The sequence below is a fragment of the Crocodylus siamensis genome, chromosome 8 (genome assembly GCF_052110815.1).
Source record: "Crocodylus siamensis isolate JL-2025a chromosome 8, ASM5211081v1, whole genome shotgun sequence".
NCBI lineage: Eukaryota > Metazoa > Chordata > Crocodylia > Crocodylidae > Crocodylus > Crocodylus siamensis.
Genome location: NC_143402.1, coordinates 67,757,981 through 67,780,509, shown reverse-complemented (window position 1 = coordinate 67,780,509; position 22,529 = coordinate 67,757,981). Strand labels below are relative to the sequence as shown.

Here is a 22,529-nt window from a genome sequence, read left to right as displayed (position 1 = left end):
AAGAGCTGCTTCCTCCCGCTCAAACTCTTGACGCTTTGCTTCCGGTCGCCCCGGAAGTGATCGTGGCCCTACCCTGTCTACGGGGGCCGCCTATGACGCTAGGTTTCCTTTCATGTTTTCTTTCTTTCCCTGTCTCCCCCCGGCTCGGGGTCCCCCCGCGTGCGGAGGCGGAGCCGCGGCGGGTTCGCGCGCGGCGATTCGCGGGGCCCTGGATGCCGTGGCTGACCCGGAAGTAGCCGCCATCCCGGAAGTCCGGCTGTCCCCGGGAGGAGACGGGGGTTGTTGTGATGGCGGCCGGGGCCCGCGGCCGGCTCGGGTGCTGAGCGCCGGGCCCCGCAGGCCGTGCGGGATGGCGGAGCTGGTGGCGGCGGGGGACGGGCCGGCCCGGGGCCGCACGCCCAGCCCAGTGCCCCCCGGGCCGCCCAGCCCCCGCCTGGCCGGGGCTGCCTGCGCTGGGGGGGGGCTGTCCCCGCGCAGCGCTGAGCCGCCCGCCGCCGACCGGCCCAGCACCGGCTCCAAGTGGGTCCGGCTCAACGTGGGTGGCACCTACTTCGTGAGCACCCGGCAGACGCTGTGCCGCGAGCCCAAGTCCTTCCTTTGCCGCCTCTGCTGCCAGGATGGGCCCGAGCTGGGGTCGGACAAGGTGAGGGGCTGTGGAGCCCGTCCCCTCCTTGCCGAGATGCTTCGTGCCCTGGCCCAGCCCCTCCGACCCTCTGGTTGCAGGGGGATGCCGTCACACACGTGCAGGGTCAGGCCCTGCCTCCCTTTCGAACACCCCCGATGATCTCGTGAGCTCCCTTCCAGCCTTAATGTCCACAAAACCCAGACACCACAAGGGGTAGGGTCTTCCAGCACTGTCCGATTTGTGTTGCAGGTACCATTCACATATAGCTCGCTGGCACCTGTACCGTGCTTTAGGCTTTGCTCTAACTCCTGTGCTGGGAAGGGGGCCTGGCCCTTGACACCCAAACTTTGAGAGCTGTTTGCCCACTGGTATGAACCCTGCCCCCATCACATCCACCCACTGGGCTACAAACCTAGACCTTTGCTTCGCCACCTCTGCTGTGCATAGTAGGAAGACACGCACGCATGAAGCTGCCGTTTCTGTAGATTTCATAGACGTTGGAGCTGGAAGGGACTGTGAACATCATCCTCCTACCCCAGGAAGTCTTACCTGTGGTGTTGGGGTGGGGGGGTTTGCCCCAGCTGTGCCTTCTCACAGCAAATTTGTCTAGTTCCCCCCCTCCCCGTCCATGCACAGTACAGGCAGATGTTTGTTACGCAGAAAGGCAAGTCTTCACATCATAACTCCCTGTGGTGACTGACAGGCAGCCAAGGGTGTGCTGGGAATCGCAGGATCATAGAGAAGTCAGGCTGAAAGGGACCTCCAGAGCTCATCTAGTCCAGCCTCCTGCCTGAGGTAGGATCATCTCTATCCAAGCCATCCTATATAAAGGAAAGGTATTAGCAGTTTTGAAAAGACCCTGTGGCTCCCACTTTTTACTGAATATTAATTCCTCAGCCTAGAAATGTATTTAAAATACCTCTTTTTCTTTGATGACTTCTGCATTGCCTTTACCGTTTATTAAATGTGTGGTGTTTATTTTTCTCTGAACTTGCTTCTTATCCACTCCAGGCACATTACAGAGAAATCTCTACTTTGAAACTGCAGCCTTTGGATACAAGCGTCAAATGCTTTATAGACAGCTTAGATGCAGTCTCCTACATCTCAGCAGTCTGTAACCTGTTTATAAAGGCCTCTGTCATAGTTCACTGGGCATAGAGCAAGCGAGGCTCCAGAAAATAATGTAGACAGCTCTGCAGTAAAACAGACTCTTTATCTCCTGCATCTAGATTGCTCTGATAACAAGCCAAAGGAGAGGCACTATTCTATGATGTTTGAAAACAATATTGTGACACATGTAATGATTGCTAATCCTTGTTCTTCCAAAGTATGTTTCAAAATGGGCTGTGCTGCTATTTTACTTGTGTCAACAGTTTAAACTCAGTTCAAGGGATATGCTTTCAACAGTTAATTATTGGTTATTTTGTAAGTATTATACAAGGCCTTATAACCTAGGGCTTTTCCAAGTTAAAACAACAGTTTATGCCTAGATGGATTTTAAGACATGAGGAAAATAAGGAGATCTTTTAGAGTCAGATGTTGCTTTCTGGGCGAGGAAGTCAACTTGTTTTCCAGAGAAGTTGCAAGCTGTTAATTAGCTACAGTGAGGCCTGGGTTGTTTAGAACACTACTTCTTGTTTAATTTCCTCAAAGGCAGTCTTTGTCATTAACTGGTCTGAAAACAAGGAGCAGACTGACCAAACAAAGCCATGGGGTTTCACATGGTGATAAGAACATTTGCCCTTATCAGGCAGAATAAGCACTGGTTTGTCGTATCTTTGGTCATTTGTTTTTGCTGTACAGGAGGAAAAAAAGCACATGTCTTTAAAGTGATTTGTTGGGAGCGCAGATCTGCCAGCTTGGGTCCAGCTGGGAATTTGGGCTTTGGAGTGGAATTTTTAAAGACGTTTGCACGCTGAGTATTGGCACCTCAGGACAAGCATAATCTATTACCACCCTCACCCTTGCTAACTGGCATCAACAATTGTTTATTGCTGTCCATTACCCTGTTAAGTTTACATTCAGGGCATTCTTAAGGAAGCACTCATAGGAGTTAATCACATTGATTTAAGTAAGATTTCTCCCTGGGAGTAAGAGTATACAATTTATGTCCTGAAGTTATATATTGTCGGGGGAGAAAGCTCTTGATAAAATGCCACAGGTGTTTACAGTAATGTAGAAACATTCCAACCCATGTCAATCGTTTGTTGCTGTAGGAGCAGTTCTGACCTATTCACCAGGGTGGATTTGATTTAAATCATGGTTGAAATCACTGATCAGGAAGCCCTGACTTAATCACTATTTTCTACAAAAAGTGCGTTCTTGTTGTTTGATATCTGTTTTTCATTTAACTTCTTGAAACTTTGCACTTTTTATACCAAGTTAAGGGCTTGACTGTGTGTCCACAAACTTGCAGAGAGACAAGAGGGCTGAGGGTAGGTAATCGGGTTTTTTATCTCCATATGCTGCTGTTAACAAGGATGTTATCTCTGGAGAGACAAACCCACGGTTTGAGAACTGAAACTAAGCATCACAGAGATGCTTAATGGGACCTTCTATACTGAGCACAGAGTCCCATTGGGTAGAGTGGTTTTTTTAATCTTTACTGATCTATAGAGGAGCCTCTGGGAACTCCATAAGATTTGGCCCCTAATGTAGTCCATGGCCTGTTATGACCTATTCATAAAACTTTTCTAAAAAGGTTACATTAATATATCATCACATAGTATATAGTTAGAAGTTATAATCCCCATGATGATATCTTTGAGCTTTTAATATATCTTAAAACTATATGTAGTGTTTTTTAAAGCATCTTAATAAAAACAATCAAAACGTGATTAAGTCAAAACAATCTGATTTAAATTAAAAACACATTTTTATTATTTTTTTTAAAAAACAATGATTTTTATCCACCCTGCTATTAACATAGTTTACAAGGACAGAGGTGTGGAATAAGAAATGAACAAAAGGAGCCTATTGATGAAAACAACCTTTGTAACAGAACTGAAGTAATTTAAGGTGCAGATTTCTTATTTTATATACTGAGACTTTGATTCTGTACATGGAAAGACTTGTCTAAGTGCTGTATTTTACAGACAAGAACTACTTCCTAACATAGGTTTATTTTAGAGCTGCCAGTGTTGGGTTGTATGGACCTTAACTGCTTTCCAAGAGGGCCTTTGATTTTTGGGGCAGTTTTCAAAGCAGCCAATAGGAAGTGTAGGTTAGGAGTTAGAGCAGGGGTCAGCAACCCCTGGCACACGTGCTGAGTATGGCACGCAAGGCCATTTTGCTTGGCACACCACCACCAGTCCAGGCTCTAAGGAGCTGCTGCTGGCCATGGAGCTCAGGCTGCTCCCAGCAGGCGGCTAAGAGGCTGCAAGAGGACCAGGCTGCTCTGGGCTCCGGCATGTTGGCACTCCAGCACCTTTCAAGGTAGACATATGGGTTTTTGGACACTCTGGCCAAAAAAACATTGCCTATCCCTGAATTACAGTAAGGTTCTGTGACCTGAGAGCTTTAGAAACAACTGTGACAACACATTCTTTTTTTTTAGTCAAAGGAAACCCAGTTTATCATTTTCATGCCCACACTCCCTCCTCCAAACTCTTCTGGTTCAGTTTAATCATTCGTTACTTATAGCTTGACTCCTTTTTGTGTTTGACAGGATGAGACGGGGGCATATCTCATCGACAGGGATCCCACCTATTTTGGTCCAATCCTGAACTACCTCCGACACGGGAAACTCATCCTAAACAAGGAGCTGGCTGAAGAAGGTGAGATCCACCCCCTACCATCCACAAAAAAGTAAAAGACTGCAAACTACCCCACTCAACACAGCTTCATCCTTTCCCTTGCCCATTATTACCTGGAAGTCATCTGGGTGTGGAGCCTTCCTCACTCATTAAGCAGGTCATCTTGTTTGTTAGGTCCATTTTGCAGTAATACAATGTTTCTTTAGACTCCTACAATGATGCTTATGAATAATATAAAGCAAATATACACTGTAAACGTAGCAAGGCACAGGTTTTATACTAAGGAATGCAGATAGTTGCAGCTGTGCTTACCTCAGTGGATTCCAGAAGCTGAATTCATTTGCCAGAGGGGAGAGGTGATTAGTTCCTGTGAACATTCTCTCCTGGTTTCTTTATCTCCTCAGACCACAGTCCTGAGCACTGTGAGATTGGGCACCTGTCTCTTTTCTAATAGGTGCGAGACAGCTAAACTCATTTTGCCAAAAGCCTCCAGTAAAAGAAGCACTGTCCCATGTTTCAGTCATCCTCATGAGTGGGGAGCATGGCTCTGCTAGGTGTCATGCTCATTCATGCAGATGAGGCTTAAACCAGTTGGGTATAGAGCATTGTCTCAGCTGGGGGCAATGGGATCGCAGCACCCACTACCCTGCATCCAGCTATAGTGCCAGATCCAGACCAGATCTCGGTATAAATATTACTAAAAAAAAAAAAAATGGCGACATGCACAGCCTCCCTGTAGTGAAATCATCCTTATTCCATTTGCCTTTACCTAACCAAATCCACACCTTGTTTTAAAGGGGTACTGGAAGAGGCCGAGTTTTATAACATCGCATCTCTGGTGCGGCTGGTGAAGGAGCGGATACGGGACAACGAGAACAGAACCTCCCAAGTAATGCATGTTAGCTCTTACCATCAGGGTGGGAATAAGGGGAGCAGGCAGTACAGTTCAAGCACCTAGGGCTGGCAGCAGTCTGGGACTCTAGTCCTCTCAGGTGGGTGGGAGGCAGTGCTGTCTGCTGTATCCCAGGTGTGTTGAGAGAGAGAGCATTTTTTCATGGCTGTGGGCATAGGCCAGTGGTGTTTATCATTTTTGTCCAATACGTCTGTGGGACAGCTACACAGGGGAAGGGGGCATGGCCTGGTCCAGCCAGCCGCACAGGGCTTGGATATTTAGAAGTGGGAGAAGGTGGCAGTATTAAATTGCCACTGCTCCCCTGTAGTCAAATTTCTGAACACATAGGGAACCCTACAGGCCAGATGTCATTACTGCATGGACTGTATTTGGCTCGTGGACTGGAAGTTGAGCGCCCCGGCATCAGCTAGGCAATCCACTTCCAACCTCTCCAGGTAGAGACCATGCACAGTCAGATAAAAAGGGGCCAGGAATACGATTGGGTAAAATAAGGTTCAAAAGCTACAAGGTGATTTGGGTGTCTCAAGAGCAGTTTAGTCTTCTGACCTAGTCAGGATCTTATATGAGCATCTCTCATAAACAGTGGGTTTTGTTTTACACTGATTTTATTTCGGTAATTTAATTAACAAAAGGGCAGCACTACTGCTTTGGCAGAACATAATTACACTGCAGTGTGTGCCCACTGGATCATACTTCCTTTCTTGCAGTATAGCAACATCCTATCGGTCATTCAGTTCCCCTCTTTTTTTCTTCATAAGAGACAATATCGAAGTGCAAGCTCTTTTCCCCTGACTGCTTTAATATGCTTATCAGCAGTAAACCTTTTTAAAACAATGGCTGTTCAGCATCTCTTCCTTGCAACTCTCCTTGCTGCTGATAAACCTCTATTTTTTGAATCAGTAGATTCATGTCTAAAGAATAAAATTTTGTGACATGCTAAAGTGACTTGACATTCAAGGGGACTTGGACTCCCAAGTCATTGAGTGGTGTTTACCACTGTACCTCAGATCCTTTCACACACATTACACAATTGTCCCTATAGTCAGGAGGAGCCAAAAAGAAAATCCAGTATATTTTTCTAAAGGTGGCTGGGGGAAGTCTGTTCTCGGTTCTCCTTTTTCACTCTAATGTCAAGGTAGGAACCAGAGCAGAAGACCTAGAGAGGCAAAGCCTGAACTATATTTCTTTATCTAAATGTTGACACTGCTACACTAGCTCTCTGCTCCCTTGGTATTAAGTTTCTGTTTGCTTTCATTCCTGCTGCTCTAGGGACCTGTCAAGCATGTGTACAGGGTCCTACAGTGCCAAGAGGAAGAACTCACACAGATGGTGTCCACAATGTCTGATGGATGGAAATTCGAACAGGTAACAGTGCCAGTGATTAGGGCTGTGTGAAGCTTCGGTCACTGTTTCAATTTGGCAAAGATTCGGCAGCCGACTCTCTGAATCCATATAAAATCAGGATACCCTTTAATCTCTCCAAATTGAATCGGAACCCTCCAAATCAGTTTGGAGAAATTTGGGAAGATTTGATGATTCAGACAGACAGCTTTAAATGTTTTTTCTACATACCTCAAGGTACCAGGCTGCTTGTGAATGCTGAGATGCTGGGGCAGATGGAACATCCCGCAGGAGCCAGGGGGGTGGTTCCTCAGCGTGCTTGCCAGCGAACCCAGAAGTGGACCAAAAGCACTTCCAGTCCACTTCAGTGACCAGTGCCTCTTGGGTCTGGGGTGCATCCAGTGACACCCCCCACCCCCGTGACACCCCCCCCGTGGCTAGTTGCTGAGCTAGAGGGGCATGGGGGGGTGGTCCCCTGTGTGCTTGGCAGTGGACCTGAAAGTGGACTGGAAGTACTTGTCCATTTCCGGGTCCACTGCTAAGCACACAGCTGCCACGCCCCCCCCTGCCCCTTGCTCCTGTGGGACGCTCCATCTGCCCCACCATCGCAGCATTCACCAGCCATGCTGGTATCTCAAGGTGTGTAGAAAAAACATTTAAAGCTGTGTCTGTGGCTGAATTGCTGATTCTCTAAATCGGCATCGAATTTTCAGATTTTGATTCGGCTGAATCAAATTGGGATAGTGATCCCAATCATTGTCCCTGATTCAGGCCAAATCCGAATTGAATACGGCCTGTTTTGCACACCCCTTACTAGTGATCCATGTAGCCCTGTGGCATGAGACCAGAGTAGGAGGATAGATTAAACAGAGAGTGAAACTCATTTCATTGTTTCTCCTTCCACGAACAAACCTGTCTGTGTAAGATATCAGCCTGCCCCATATGAAACAACTGGCTGAGGAAGAAGAGCCATTTCCTGAATCTGCAAGAGTTCGTTCATTTTTCTTGAACCCTTTTGTATCCTTGTTAGGTTTCTGAAAAGCTCTTCCCTCCTCCCACTTTTTTTATGCATCTTTGGCTTTTATTCAAGAGAAATTAGAGCACCAAGGAGAAAGGAAATGAGATTTTCTGCAGGGTTCAGCAGCACTGTCCAGTCATCCACCCATGAGGTGTTGAGTGATGTGAGAAATACTCTTCCCTGCCAGTGTTGAACGTGCTGCCTTTGCAGCACTGCTAGTTTGCTGGCCAGGTGTCGGTGGAATTACATAGGGCATAAATCAGCTCCAAATAGGTATCAGAATCCAAACCTAGTTCCCTTGTACTTCTGAACTCCAGCAGCCAGGTTGGCCTATATTAATGGCCTATTAAGGGATGGTCTAAATGATTTGTAGCTGAGTTTCCTTCCAAGACTGACCTGCTTCCTGCAGTGTCCTTTTGAAATGAAACATGCTGACACCAAATGACTCACAGGGCTAGGAATAACTCTACCAAGGATGGCACCTTCACTTCTAGGGCAGGTTTCCAAATACAGTTTTGTTGGATTATGACTGAAAAGTACTACAGTAAAAGCCCTGTTATCCGGCATTTTATTAACTAGCACTTCCATTAACCAGAATTTCCAGCTGGCCAGGTGGGGAGGGGGAAGCTCTTGCACAGCTGCTGCCACTACTCTACGTACAGCTGCTGCCACCCACCCCCACCACCTCCCCACTCCATGTCCAGCCAGCAACCCCTGTGCCTCAGATAACTGGCATTTTTAAATTACCAGCACCCCCTGTTCCCCACTCATGCCGGAAAACGGGGCTTTTACTATACCATGTAGTAGCAATGTGTAGTAACCCTTGTGAAAGAAGCTTGATGGTTCTCAGTCCATTTTTAATTGGACAAATGTCCACACAACACTTGACATAATTAGCACAGGCACTGAGCACTGACCAGAGCAGGGAGATAATTGAATGCACAAAAGCAGACTGGTGAATGACTGGTTAGGCTGCAGTACTGCAGTGAAGGACCTGGGGGTTACAGTGGACCATAAGTTAAACATGAGCCAACAGTGTGCTCTTGTTCCAGAATAAACAAAGCCAACAGCATCCTGGATTACATCAACAGGAGTGTCTTGCAAATCAGCGGAAGCGGTTCTTGCATTTGATTCAGCACTGGTGAAGCTTCACCTGGAGTATTATGTCCAGGTTGGGCCCCGCATTTCAAGAACAATGTAGACAGTTTAACTCCAGAAAGAGTCCAGTGCAAAGCAGTAAAAATGATTAAGGGCCTAGGAAGCGTGACATGAAGAAAGGCTGAAAGAACTAGGACTATTTAAATAAAACCAAGGGGATCTGATAAGTCTTCACATACCTGAAGGGTGATTGTAAAGAAGATGGAGACAGACTCTTCTTTCTTCAGGCTTAGCATGACACAGACTACTTTGATTATTCTAGAGAGATTTATAATCTACATCTGTCCCTTGTTAAAAGGCAAGGCTTCCTGTTTTCCAAAATCCTGCATAGAACCTTGTGATGTATAACAGTCTTACATAGTCTTATGCTCGGGCATAAGATTCCTACCATTTTTTTTCCACATTTGTGGATTTCGCATCCTGAAAGAGTGGGGCTGAGAAATGCTAGTGCCAGCTAGGCCTTTCACTCCAGTACTTTGCTTCAGTGCAATTATAAGCAGTGCTGTAGCAACAAAATTTGGTGCCTGGGGCAAAGCCCACAGCAGCAGCCTCCCCTTGCCCTGCACACAGATCGGTGGGGGGTGCACATGCCCCCTGGGCCTCTGCTGGGGTGCACACAATGGTGGGAGCCCCCCCAGACAAGCTACCTAGGCTCAGATTGCCCAGCTAGGGCCCCATTCACTCCAGCCCCTGCTTCTGCGTGACCCCCTCACCACTGGGGCCTCTGTCTGCCCCCCTTCACAGAATCAGCTGATACCTGACTGCCGTCCTGGGCGGCCAGTGATCACATGCCAGGCTGTGATCCTGGCTGTGCACATGCCTCTGCTGCAGCTGCCTGCAGCCCTACCGGCTGCCCTGCATTTGGTGGGGGGCTGAGCCCCATTAGCCCTGGCCTTCCGCCACCTAGCTGCCCTTCCGCCACCTAGCTGCCCTTCTTTTATCCCCATGCCCCCAAATGAGTTTGCTGCTCCGTCCCACACCCCATCCCAGCTGCATAGCACCTGTTGGTGCCCCTTTGCTTTGGCACTCACCTTCCCCCCCCCCACCAACACACACACACACACCTCACCCCACCCCTCCCTTTTGCTACAGCACTGATTACAAGTATAGAGCAGAGAGAATTCTCTGGTCACAGAGTCCACTCCCTTGCTGTCACAAGTACCTACATCAGATAAAGCTTGATCAGTGTGAGTGGGGTTATCTTAAAAAGTAAGTTGATAAAGAATAGGGGTAGTTTGCCAGGTGTTACTGAGTTGCCTCCCAAATCACCCCTTCTAACCCCAACACAATCATGAGGCACAAAAACAGAAAAACACAAACACCCTATAATGCTATATGAAAGCTGAGGAAAGCATCCTGTAGTCTTTCAGTCCCCAGTGCCTGGGAGAGCCCACTGCCTTAAACATTTGGATTTAGGGTGATGTATTAAAAAAACTCTGATTGATATTTTTCTCCAAATTGGAAAATGCATGTGATCAGTATTTTGCCCTGCTGTTCAGCTTCCAGCAGAGGGCAGTGTAACACTTCCTGTTCCTGACCTAGGCTGCACAGACCATTTCATGGGAAAGCTGGTAACAAAGACAACCTTAGTCCTGTTGAAACTTTGGTTCATACTGGGCCCAACCAGCCTGTTATTCCTTGTTATACAGCATTGGGGCCAAAGCAGGGCTTATTATGTATTACTGCATTTCTTCCTTACCTTCTTTTGGTTGTTTCCGGTTCCTCAGCTCATCAGCATTGGATCATCTTATAACTATGGAAATGAAGACCAGGCAGAATTCCTCTGCGTTGTCTCCAGGGAGCTCAATAACTCTACCAATGGCATTGTCATAGAACCTAGTGAGAAGGCAAAGGTGAGGCACTGGAGAAAGTGCATGATCCACAGTTCCCCTGTGCCCAGGAAAAAACAACTTTCTCTGTAGCCCACATGATGACAAGAGGCCTGACATGAATTCTGTGCACACATTTGTTCATATCCTTCACCCCCGCCATCCTGAGATCTCTGCAGTTTTGTCACATGATATTACAGCAAATCTAGTTTCATAGTTGGTAGGGTTGGAAGGGACCTGAGCAGATCATCAAGTCCAACCCCCTGCCATGGCAGGACAGAGCACTGGGGTCAAATGAGCCCAGCAAGGTGTTCATCCAGCCTCCTCCTAAAGACACCGAGGGTAGGAGCCAGCACCACTTTGCTTGGAAGTTGGTTCCAGATCCTAGCCGCCCTGAAAGTGAAGTAGCGCCTCCTGATGTCTAATCTGAATTTACCCTCTGCCACCTTGTGACCATTATTCTTAGTCACTCCTGGCAGTGCTTGGGGAAACAGGGACTCCCCCAATGCCTGCTGGTCCCCTCTGACTAGTTTATAACAGGCCACTAGATCCCCCCTCCTCCTTCTCTTGTGGAGGCTGAACAGGTTCAGGTCCTGCAGCCTCTCGTCATAGGGCCTGCCCTGCCACCCCCTGATCATGCGAGTGGCCTCCTCTGGACCCTCTCCATGCTGTCCACATCCCTATTGAAGTGTGGCGCCCAGAACTGGACGCAGTACTCCAGCTGTGGCCTGACCAGTGCTGCATAGAGGGGGAGGATCACCTCCCTGGACCTGCTCGAGATGCATCTGTGGATGCATGACAAGGTATGCTTGGTTTTCCTGACCACATCCCCACACTGTCAGCCCATGTTCATTTTGGCATCAATAATCCAAGATCCTTTTCTGCCTCTGCACTGATGAGAAGGGAGTTCCCCGGCCTGTAGGTGTGCTGCTGGTTCTTCCTCCCCAGGTGTAGCACCTTGCACTTGTCAGTGTTGAAACCCATCCTGTTCTCATCCACCCACCCCTGTAACCTGTCTAGGTCTGATTGTAGCCTATTCGTTCCTTCTAACATGCCCACATCTTAGTGTCATCAGCATATTTGAACAGGGTGCATTTTACCCCCTCGTCCAAGTCACTGATGAAGATGTTGAACAGTGCGGGCCCGAGGACCGAGCCCTGGGGGACCCCACTGCCCACATCCCTCCAGGTCGAATAAGACCCATCCACCACCACTCTCTGGGTGTGGCCCTCCGGCCAGTTAGTGACCCAATTGACTGTGTAGGTGTTGACGGCACAGTCCCCTAGTTTTTTAATGAGAATGCGGTGAGGGATAGTGTCAAAGGCCTTCCTGAAGTCCAGAAAGACTACATCCATTGCTACCCCTCCATCTAAGGATTTTGTGACCTGGTCATAGAAGGCTGCCAGGTTGGTCTGACAGGACCTGCTTCTAATGAACCCATGTTGGTTGCCCCTAGGCATAATTTCCCCTGCTGGCCCCTCATGGACATGAGCCAGGATAATTCTCCTAAAAAGCTTACCCAGGATCAAGGTCCTCCTTCCTCCTTTTTTTGAAAATGGGAACCACATTGGCCCTTTTCCAGTGCTCTGGCACCACATCTAGCCACAGCCAAAAGGCTATTCACACATTTTTCACATTATGCCACAGAAATGATGGAAAGAGGTGATCTTTAGGGAGTTAGCATAGCTGGGAATTTTGTTTCCTGGTCAGAGATGCCACAGTGTGGGGAGTGGAGGCTTTTCTTCTGACCTCCCTCTGTAGCTAACCGCTATCACCAGTTATCCCAGCAGTGGGATGGATGTCTCGGTCTCAAGAAACAGCGGCTCCAATCCCAGCTCTGCCCCGACTCTGTAAAATGGCCTGCCCAGAGCCACAATCTGCCTTGGTTTCCTGCCCTACTATAAAATAAGGGTAACACTTACCTCACAGAGGTAGTGAGCAGTGGTGCCCTGACATTTGAGCAAACCTCTTTATTTTCAAAAGCCCCCTCTATTTCTTGTTGCTATATCTGAAAAGCAAGTGAGATATTCAAGTGGAAAAACAAGCAAAAATTGTTATAGAACAGTAGGCACATGGATGTACACACGATACACATACCCCCCCCTGCAAAAGAGTAGAGATTCTCTTAGGGTGTGGCAGACCCTTCCATCCTGCTGCAGCCAGCCACTTTTAGTACATGTCCATCTGTTCAAAGAAAAATAATTTGAAAGAGGCATGTGAAGGCACTTAACACTCATACCCATTCTTCCCACATTCCTTATAAAACCACTCAAACTTTTACAGGTCCCACGTTTTACTACAGCAGCCTCTGTCTTTCCAGATTCTTCAAGAGCGAGGATCCCGGATGTAACCTGAGTGGCTGGTTCAGTTAAACTCCTAGATGTCAAAAGGGCAGTCGAGCCGGGCAGAGCATTTCTCCGCAGTTCAACCTTGCTCTTGTACAGTAACCAAGCTAACGCAAAACAAAGCTGAGCCTGTCCTGCCAACGGAGAAGAATTCTGGTCATAACCAAAGGTTTTCCCCTTAACTCCAGGAAAGAAGGAGACACTCGTCCAGTTGTGGATAATCCTTTCTCCAAATATTCATTTTTGTTTCCTTGGCCAGCGCTGTATTCAATCTTTCCAACTGACAGCTGGGCCGGATTCCCAGCCAGAGCCTTTGTGAGTGTCGCTCAGTTCTGCAGGCCCCTGTCATCTGCTCTCCCATCCCACCACCGATGGGCTGGAGTAGGTGAACAAGGAGCTATGTTTGATCTGGGCCATCTCCCTCGCCCGGGTTTGCCGAGTAGAAAACTTGCAGCTACTTGGCCATACTCCTTCATCTCAGCTAGCCCTATCCAAATCAGATGAAAAAGGGTTTAGAGGCAAATGATAGAAACCCAAGAACTTTGTCTACCTTCTCCATTCTTGCTTTGTATCTGTTACCGGTTTGATTCCTAAGAGCCAAGTAAGACGCTACATAAGTCTAGAGGGGAGGGAAGTTGTATGCATGTCTAATGCTGGCCCTGAAGGCTTCTGTTGCTCACTGTTGCTACATATGGGCTCCTGGCATTTCCCAAAGCCTATTGCTTTTCATGCATATTTAAACAAAACCTGTTCTCACCCATAATGCAACAGAGTCAACAGTTCTGCCCTTTTCTCTCCTGTCTTGGAGAAGAGTAGTGACAGGGATGCTGTCCTACCTCCCCTCTCATACCATGTCACGGCTACACCTTAGCCTGGCAGAATTACTTGATTTATCAAGGGAAGGGGACTTGTTATTGCCAAGTTCAGCTTTGCCTTGTCCGTCTCCAGCAGCATGGACTCCCTTGCGCTCTGTCTGTCTTATCCCTTCTCATGGCAGCAGGAAGAGTTAGGGCAGATGTCCTTTTGTACTGTAGCAAGCCAGTAAGTTTGTTTCTAGTCAAACTGGTCAGCTCATTTGTGGAGGAGATCCCCCTCTTTTATGCATGGTGGTTCCACATCTGCAGCCCCCTCATGCAACCACCTCCAAACAGGTCAGCCTGATGTACCATGGGGCATTGCAGAGATGGGAGGGGGGAGGGGGGTTGGGTGAAAGTTGCCAAACTGTTGTAATGTTTCTTGTCCAAAGTGACGTGTCTACTCGTGACCTTTTTTTGGAATGCCTTGAATGGACGTGCAAATGTGCGTTTGTGCCTCTCTCTTTGATTTCTAATCTTAGCCAAACTACAGTTCGCTGGTCCCTTCAGTGAGTCTGTGCCATCCCTAACCAGTGGTGTGTCCCTCCTAGTCTGATAAATGGAATTTCTTAGGAATTCGCTGCATGTTTCTTCCTTAACTTCCCATCCTGGCTTTGTTCCTCGTAGCTTAGTATTTTGGCACCCGTGTCTTTTTGCTTCAGCGCTAGTTTGGGACTCGACTCAACCTTGGGATTCACAGGCGTTGGCAAGGCCAAGGTGGAAATTCCTGGTGTAGGTCAGTTTGCCCTGCAGGAATTGGATTCACTGACACCTGGTCAGTGTTGAGATGCCTCTGGTAGGGAGGTTTCCCCATCTCTTCCTCATGACTGCAGGGCATAGGACGGGGACCAGAGCTGCTGAGGGTCTGGATGACCTCTGTAGCATGCAAGACATGTAGTAGATCAGAGATGTCCCCACCTGCTGTCCACTCCTCTTCAGTCTCTCTGTGCCCTCTCCCCAACACTTGCTAATGTACCCCCCGCCCCCCCGCATGCTCCTTACTTCTTTCTCCAGGAGGAGGGGTTGATCACCTGCTTTAGTTCAGTGTTGATAACGGATGGTGCCAAATGTCTTGGAACTTGCATTGCATCAGTCATAGCTGTCAAAAGTAGTCTGGGTTGGCATCATGCTGAATAACCTGGCTTCCCTGCTCTCTCCACCCCCTTCCTGGTCTCAAACATGACAAGATGGCATTAGTGTGGTTAGACTGTATGCCTTGGCAGGGCCTAAACAACACTGTGATGTGTATATAGCTCTCTTCTCTATCAGTATCCTGTAGCCCCAGCCGTCACTAGTTTGTGCTTGCAGCTGAGAAATAAAGAGATAGCGCATGTATGTGGCTTAGCAGCAGGAAGAAGAAAAACACATCTAACACATTATCAGTCCCCACCATCGGCCACATTCCCCCACCCCAAAGGAGAAGGGACCTTGGGGAAATTAGTCAAGGAGTATAGCAGGCTCAAGCCAACAAGAATGGCATTGCTGCCATTTCCCTTGCAGTCAATGCAAGGCCAACCTGCTTTGCACAGCATTAGGTTTGAACAGTAGGGAGACCTCTTATCCAGTATGGTTGAAGCTGGTCAAACAATACCTTGTTGCTTCTTTTTTTTTTTTGCATCACCAAAAACACCACGCACAGCAAAGCCCTCGAGGAGTGCCTGACATCAGAACACCACTGAGAAACACCACCTCTCCGCCTTCTGCATGCCAGAAGGAGCATCTGATCAAGCCAGAGGAATGAGGTAGTGGCAAAGAGCCAATGCCATTTCAGTGGAAGGGATAGTTCCACCCAACACATGAAGAAACAGATCATGAAAGTTCAATCTTAGTCTTCCCCTAACATTCCCAAGATCTTCAACAGGGATATCTTTCTCCAAGGCAACTTATTTCAGGTATCAGTTCCACATCGGACTCGAATTCTTTAGGGACAGTTGGGTAATGTTCTAATTTTTTCAAAGACTCTTGACTCCTCTAGGTATAAGGGCTGGTAATCTATTCAGAGTAGGATGGCCTTCCTACATAGCCTAGCTCTAAATTTCTTTTTACTGATTGCAACAGGTCACCTTTGGCCTTGGTCAGATCTGAAGGACTAGTTGGTCTCTACTGTTATCAGTTGCATCTCTCCATTGCTTGAGATAAAGGCAACGGACAGAAAGACAGGACCCATCTCCTCAAACGAAATCAAAACAAAAATCCGTCCTCGTAGCTGAGCAGGAAGGGTGAACAGGTGATAGGAGACATGCTGGATCTCCAGGGGAGTTGGCATCTCTTGAGAAGGTTCATTCTAAACCATGCGCCCTGGGAATGGATAGTGCTTTCCCACCCCTCAACGATTTCCCAGTGGCCTGAATTGTTCCACTACAGCGAGACTGGAATTAACCTCTCGAAGTGTCTTCGTTTCTGCACATTTTTAAATCGATCTTCTCAGGGGTGACCGAGTGGGCCAAGGGGAAGGGGGAGGGTTAGTGCAGGGGTAGCAAGCAGCTCCCTGGGCCTCTGCAACTGTACCAGCAGCTCCTGACCCTCCGGTTTTGCCTGCAGACCCAGAGGTTTTGTACAGTTTGTCATGTGTCAGTGCCCTTTGCTACTGTTTCTTTGTTTATTAAATGTGTTTGAATAATGATTGAGATGCTGTGATTTACATTTTTTTTTTCAATAAAGATGCTGAAATGGGATTGAAGTTTGAACTAATGGCCCAGGTCCTGCTGCTTTTTTTTTGCATTTAGGGATGCAGAAGGGTTTGTTGTCCTAATGTGCCGTTTGGTCTTTATATGAAGGAAAAGTGAGTCAGGAACGTGTTCTTGGTTATTCAGCATTTCAAAAAGATTTGTAAAGAGCAAGGGGAGTTACATTTGTCTCTCTTTACAGCGTATGTACCATGAAGACCTGAAACACGGGTTTGTGTTTCCTGCTGGTATCTGACTGTAGAAACTCAGATCTTTGCCTAGGAAGATTCTAATGGCCAAATGAAGAAAAGGTTGAGAGGGCAATGGATTTTTAAGTCATTTTTGGCCAACATCTCTATGCTTGTCTGTCTGACACACACTTGGAAGAAAGACTGTTTTGGTTAAAGGATTCAACTGCCCCACCCATTAACTTCAGGTGTGAAAACTTGCTGAACATATGCAAAGGTTCACAGGCAGTTCTTTGGCACAACAAAAAAAATATTAAACAATTGGAAAAGACAGATTTAGAAAAATCAGTCTCCTGTATCAGGAAAAATAATCCAAATCCAATATACAGAGAGGGCTCTGATAAGTGACCTAACTAAGCACAAAAGACAAAATGGTACCTGGTTCCCCCTCCCCCTCCCCCCTTAAAAATAATTGCTGATCTGGAAGTATGTATTTGGCTAGAAATTGCACTGCAGTTTAGAAGGACATGAAATCATTGTTACATTATCCCCCAGCCATAACTCCACCAGTCTTTTTCCTTATTTGTCTCTTTAGCCCAGTTGATAGATTAGCAGAGATTCAATTTATTTCTTGTTTATTGAAGATGAATATCCAGAAAGGCTTGAAACACAGAGGTACCAACAGATGGAAAAGCAGTGGGGAGGAAAGCAGCAAATTATACATGCATCCTTCCTGCAGGAAGGACTGAGCTGGAGACCCTTTGAATTGCAAACCAAAAAATACTGATTAGAAATATAAAGCTTCCATTTGAATATGAGTCCATGCTGCCTTCTGCAACGACTGCAATTTGTCTTGGGCTCTCAGAGCACCAAAATCATGCTCCTGGCTGGTACCACGTGGTGTAGGCAAGGGTTACATCAAGCCCTAGAACAGTAAGTGATGTGACAAAGGGCGGGGGGGGGGGAAAAAAAATCAGTGGTGAAGCTGGGAAGACAATCCAGGAAAAAAATTAAAAGAAACCTGATTTCCATCTGTAACCACAAGACTATGCTCCCTGTTAGAGCACATGTAACCTGCCACCAGCTATTCCTGTAGCTGGCAAAAGTTTGGTCTCCACCAAGGGTATCACCTTACCAAGGTTTCAGTTATCTAATAGTCTTACCAGGCTGGCACCTTAAACATCAAGCAGCAAGTCACAGCCCATTACACCAGGTTTGCCTTTATTAAGATCTTAAATACAGAGAAGTACTAGCCATGTTAGTCTGAAGTCAGACAGAAAGCAGGGCAGGGTGGCACCTTAGACTAGCTGGGTCAGAGAGGCACGGTGCTTCCATAGGCTAACTGCCACCACAACCAACTATGCTCTACTTGGGGATGCCACAGCCTCAAGACCTTCAGGCAGACCGTGCTTCAGGAGCTACTAGGACACAACTCCAAAGCTCATCTCTGAACAACCATCTGGATGGTGACCAAGCCCAGCTCGCCACAGCTTCACGTTCAAACCCAGCCAGGCCATGTGTCCATTCATCCACGTTCACAAGGAAGGTTTCCATCAGCAATAACTCAAACACACAACACACACTTATGCAATGCACCATGAGCCCCACATAGTCTGTGCCATAGGGTCATACTGCTAAAACAGCATCCAGACTTAAAAACTGAGAACTCTGTTTAAGCAGTGCAGTTTCTCCACCAGCCAGGTCGACCGTCATGAGTTGTCACTAGGGGAGTTGCTGTGGATATCTTGGCTTGTCAGAAAAACCTCTTCATCGTTGTTGCCAATGATTTGCATTCCTTCACGGCGTAACAGTTCTCAGACCCCAAGCGGTAGCATCCAACTCTATTTTTAAGTTGTTTCTGTACTTCCTGCTGCTGCTGACACATTACAAGATCTGTTGTAAGCTGCTGTTTACTACAGTGGGATTAAAAAAAAAAAAAATGCATGTGGAGAAAACAGACAACCCAGCTCTTACTGATTATAGACACAGATGGGGCCAGGCATCACATTGCAACAACAACAAAAAAAAGGAAGCTTCATAAAGTTCAGGAGTGGATCTAATGTGCTAGGGAAGGGGGATTAGGAGTGGGCTGCTGATCTGTCACCCAACCGGCCTCTTGTTATAGCTTCTTGGGCAAAAGTGATGCAGGCTGTAGGAAGTAAAAACTCATCAGAAAAGGGTAGTGCCCCATTTCTGGGCTGGACGCGAGTTGAGACAAGTGATGCAGCAGAGACGTGATGATTCACTGTGGTTACTTCCATCTGAGAACACGCCAGGGCAGGGCTCAGCCCCTCCAGCAAGCGCAAGCTACCGATGGCATCACAATGAGCACTCAGAGCTGGATTATGCCATCACTTGGAAGACTCACAGCCCATGTAGGGCTGCTGGCAGGGAGGGTATCCTTGGGGGAGCTGCCAGCAGCCGGAGAGAACAAAACCAAAGCCTTTGGCTTAGTGTTGGAGCCGGCCACAGGCCAGGTGGGAAAGAGCAGAGTAACCCCTCTGTGCTGCCATTTAACAGCCTCTGTTGGAAGATTGTGGCTGCCCTAAGGAGGCAAGAGTGACCTCATGTCTGAGCAGATCAGGTGAGCATGGAGCATAGTGCCATGGCATATCTTTTACACAGGACTGTTCCCTGAACCAGAAGCTGTAGGCACACAAAATCCATCCAAATTACGCAGGCTTGAATGTGCATAGGGTAGGAGGAGGTGACACATTTCAGCCTAATGCACTCTGAGACCGTCACCAATAATACCACAAGTCATCAAGTTGATCAGCACTTGCTGTTAAAGACAGGGACCTAAAATCAGCCCTAATGTAAGACACGGAGATCAGCGGTTGCAATGGAAGAGGAGACAGTCTCTCCTTTAACTCAGTCTATCCTGTCCCAGTATATAGTTCTTCCCTTGAGTGTTTCATCCAGGCGAGTGCAGGTATCTCGGGGTGGTGGCAGACAGAGCCCCAGACCATCTGTAGCCCCTTTGGGCTTCTTAGGTCTTCCCAAGGGCAGACTGAAGAGGGGTGAGCTCTGTAGCTACTTAGCTGTTCTCAAGATAGTCACTCACCACCCCCACCTTGCATTTCCCTGACACCCACCCTTCCAGATGGGCTACTAAAATCTCCAAAACCGAGACACAGAAGCTGGCTCCGAGTCAGTGATGCTGCCTGGGAGGCCTTGGGCTGCAACTCCTCATGCCTCTCCCTGCACATCTGGGTCTACTGCACCATTTCATGGCTGGTTATGGTGGCTTTCACCCCGTTCCAACACTCCAGATCAGGTTGTGCTCTTTACAACCCTCACAGCCCTGCTAAGCTAATGAGAAAGCAGAGATTTGCATGGGAAGGCTGACCCCCTGAAAGGCACTTCTCGAGCAGAAACACATTCACCTAAATAGTACACTGCATAATGTCCCTGGATGGGGCTTGGCCTGGGGAGCTAGGAGTCCCCGGTTCTACTTCCAGCTCTTTCCACACCCGTTGGAAAGTCACCTTGGCTGCTCTGTGACTCAATTTCTCCATGTGAGAATTTGGGACAATACCACATATTCCTTACAGCAGTTGAGAAGCTTAATTCATAGAATCACAGAAGTCGGGTCGAAGGGACCTTATAGATCTTCAAGTCCGACCCCCTGCCAGGGCAGGAGAAAAACTGGGCTCAAATCACTCCAGCCAGGTAGGCATCAAGCCTCTTCTGAAACACCCCCAGGGCAGGAGCCAGCACCACTTCCCTTGCAAGTTGGTTCCAGCTCCTAGCCGCCCTGACCGTGAAGTAGTTCTTACGGATGTCTCATCTAAACCTCTCCAACAACTTGTGGCCGTTATTCCTTGTTATGCCGGGGGGGGGCACTAGGGGAAACAAGGTCTCTCCCAAACCCTTCTGGTCCCCCCTAGTGAGTTTATAGACGGTCACCAGGTCCCCCCTCAGCCTTCGCTTGTGAAGGCTGAACAGGTTCAGGTCCTGCAGTTTCTCATTGTAGGATCTGCCCTGTTGTCCCCAGATCACGCGGGTGGCCTCCTCTGGACCCTCTCAATGTTGTCCACATCCCTCCTGAAGTGGGGCACCCAGAACGGGACACAATACTCCAACTGTGGCCTGACCAGTGTCCCACAGAGGGGAGGATCACCTCCCTGGCCCTACTTGAGATGCACCTGTGGATGCACAACAAGGCCCAGTTAGCCCTGCCAACTGTGACCTCGCATTGTCAGCCCATGTTCATCTTGGAGTCAATAATGACTCCAAGATCCCTTTCTGCCTCTGTGCTCTCAAGAAAGGAGTTTCCCATCTTATAAGTGTGCTGCTGGTTACTACTGCCTAAGTAGCACCCTGCACGTCAGTATTGAAGCTCATCCTGTTTTTGTTAGCCCACCCCTGTAACCTATCCAGGTCTTGCTGCAGCCTTTCCCTCCCTACTAGCGTGCTCACCTCACCAGAAATTTTGGTATCACCAGCAAATTTAACCAGGTTGCTTTTCACCCTGTTGTCCAAATCGCTGATAAAGATATTGAACAGCGCAGGCCCGAGGACCGAACCCTGAGGGACTCCGCTGTCCACTTCCCCCAGGTCGAATATGACCTGTCCACCACCACCCTCTGAGTACGACCCTTCAGCCAATCTGCAATCCATCTGACTGTGTAGGCATCAATGCCACAGTCGCCTAGTTTTTTAATGGGGATGGGGTGGGAGACGGTGTCAAAGCCTTGCTGAAGTCCAGAAAGACTACGTCCACAGCGACACTCGCATCCAATGCTTTTGTGACCTGATCATAAAAGGCAATCAGGGTGGTCTGACATGACCTGCCCCTAATGAAACCGTGCTGGTTGCCCTTGAGCATCATCCTTGAAGCAGGCCCATCGCAGATGTGCTCCTTGAGGATCTTCTCAAAGAGTTTCCCTAGGATTGAGGTAAGACTGACGGGCCTATAGTTGCCCGGATCCTCCCTCCTCCCTTTTTTAAAGATGGGGACCACGTTAGCTATCTTCCAATCATCTGGCACCTGGCCTGAGCACCAGGCGCGCTCATAAAGCCATTCCCAGGGCCCTGCAATAACCCCTGCTAGCTCCCTCAACACCCTGGGGTGGAGAGCATCTGGACCTGCTGATGTGAACACGTCCAGCCCCTCCAGAAGCTCTCTAGCCTGGTCCTCCCCAACCTGAGGCCTGGAGGCGTTCCCCTCAAGTCTGTCTTGCATCACAGTGGGGAAATCCCGGTCCCTGCACAAGAAAACGGAGGTGAAGAACTGGTTAAAGAGGTCTGCTTTCTCCTCTGGCGCAACCACCAGATTGCCCAGAGAATCTTGCAGGGGCCCCACATTTCCCAGTGCTTTCTTCATCCTCCCTATATATTTGAAAAAGGACTTTTTATTATCTTTGATTTTGGATGCTAGTCCTAGCTCTATGTCCGCCTTAACTTTCCTGACAGCCCCCCTCCAGGCCCGAGCAGAGGAGGTATACTCCTCTTTGGAGATAGCACCCCCCTTCCACCGGTTGTACGCCGCCTTTTTGGCAATCAGGCATTCCTGGACACCCTTGGTGAGCCAGGGGGGCTTTTGGGCACTCCTGCTCCCCTTGCTTCTTGTTGGGATGGTCACCCCTTGGGCCCTGAGTATCATCTCCTTAAGGAACGACCACTCATCTTGGGCACTGAGCTCCCCTGCTCTTGAGAACCCCAGCGCCTCTCCCACTAATCTCAACTCGTTGAAGTTGGCCCTCTTGAAGTCTACAGCTACCGCCTTGCTGCAGGCCCTTGACACCCTGCACTGGATGGTGAATTCCAGCAAGCGATGATCACTATTGCCCAGGTGGTCAAGGACCTGGAGGCCCCTTACCAGGTCATCGCCT

At 48.3% G+C, this 22,529-nt stretch overlaps 1 protein-coding gene across 1 annotated transcript; it reads left to right on the top strand.

Annotated features, from left to right (window-relative positions):
- Positions 1-112: 112 nt before the first annotated feature.
- Positions 113-16,513, top strand: KCTD2 (potassium channel tetramerization domain containing 2). Its single transcript, XM_090059721.1, has 6 exons — positions 113-643; positions 4,293-4,401; positions 5,178-5,269; positions 6,563-6,658; positions 10,538-10,663; positions 12,960-16,513. Exons 1-6 carry the CDS (start codon positions 113-115, stop codon positions 12,987-12,989), a joined length of 984 nt encoding a protein of 327 aa, XP_089915847.1. The 3' UTR covers positions 12,990-16,513.
- The last annotated feature ends 6,016 nt before the right edge of the window (positions 16,514-22,529 follow it).

Bases quoted from the DNA above. Each gene is read 5' to 3' on its own strand.
- KCTD2 (XM_090059721.1), top strand. From the start codon at position 113: ATGTTTTCTTTCTTTCCCTGTCTCCCCCCGGCTCGGGGTCCCCCCGCG. The intron at 644-4,292 runs GTGAGGGGCTGT...TGTGTTTGACAG, and splicing joins CCGAGCTGGGGTCGGACAAG to GATGAGACGGGGGCATATCT. The intron at 4,402-5,177 runs GTGAGATCCACC...CTTGTTTTAAAG, and splicing joins CAAGGAGCTGGCTGAAGAAG to GGGTACTGGAAGAGGCCGAG.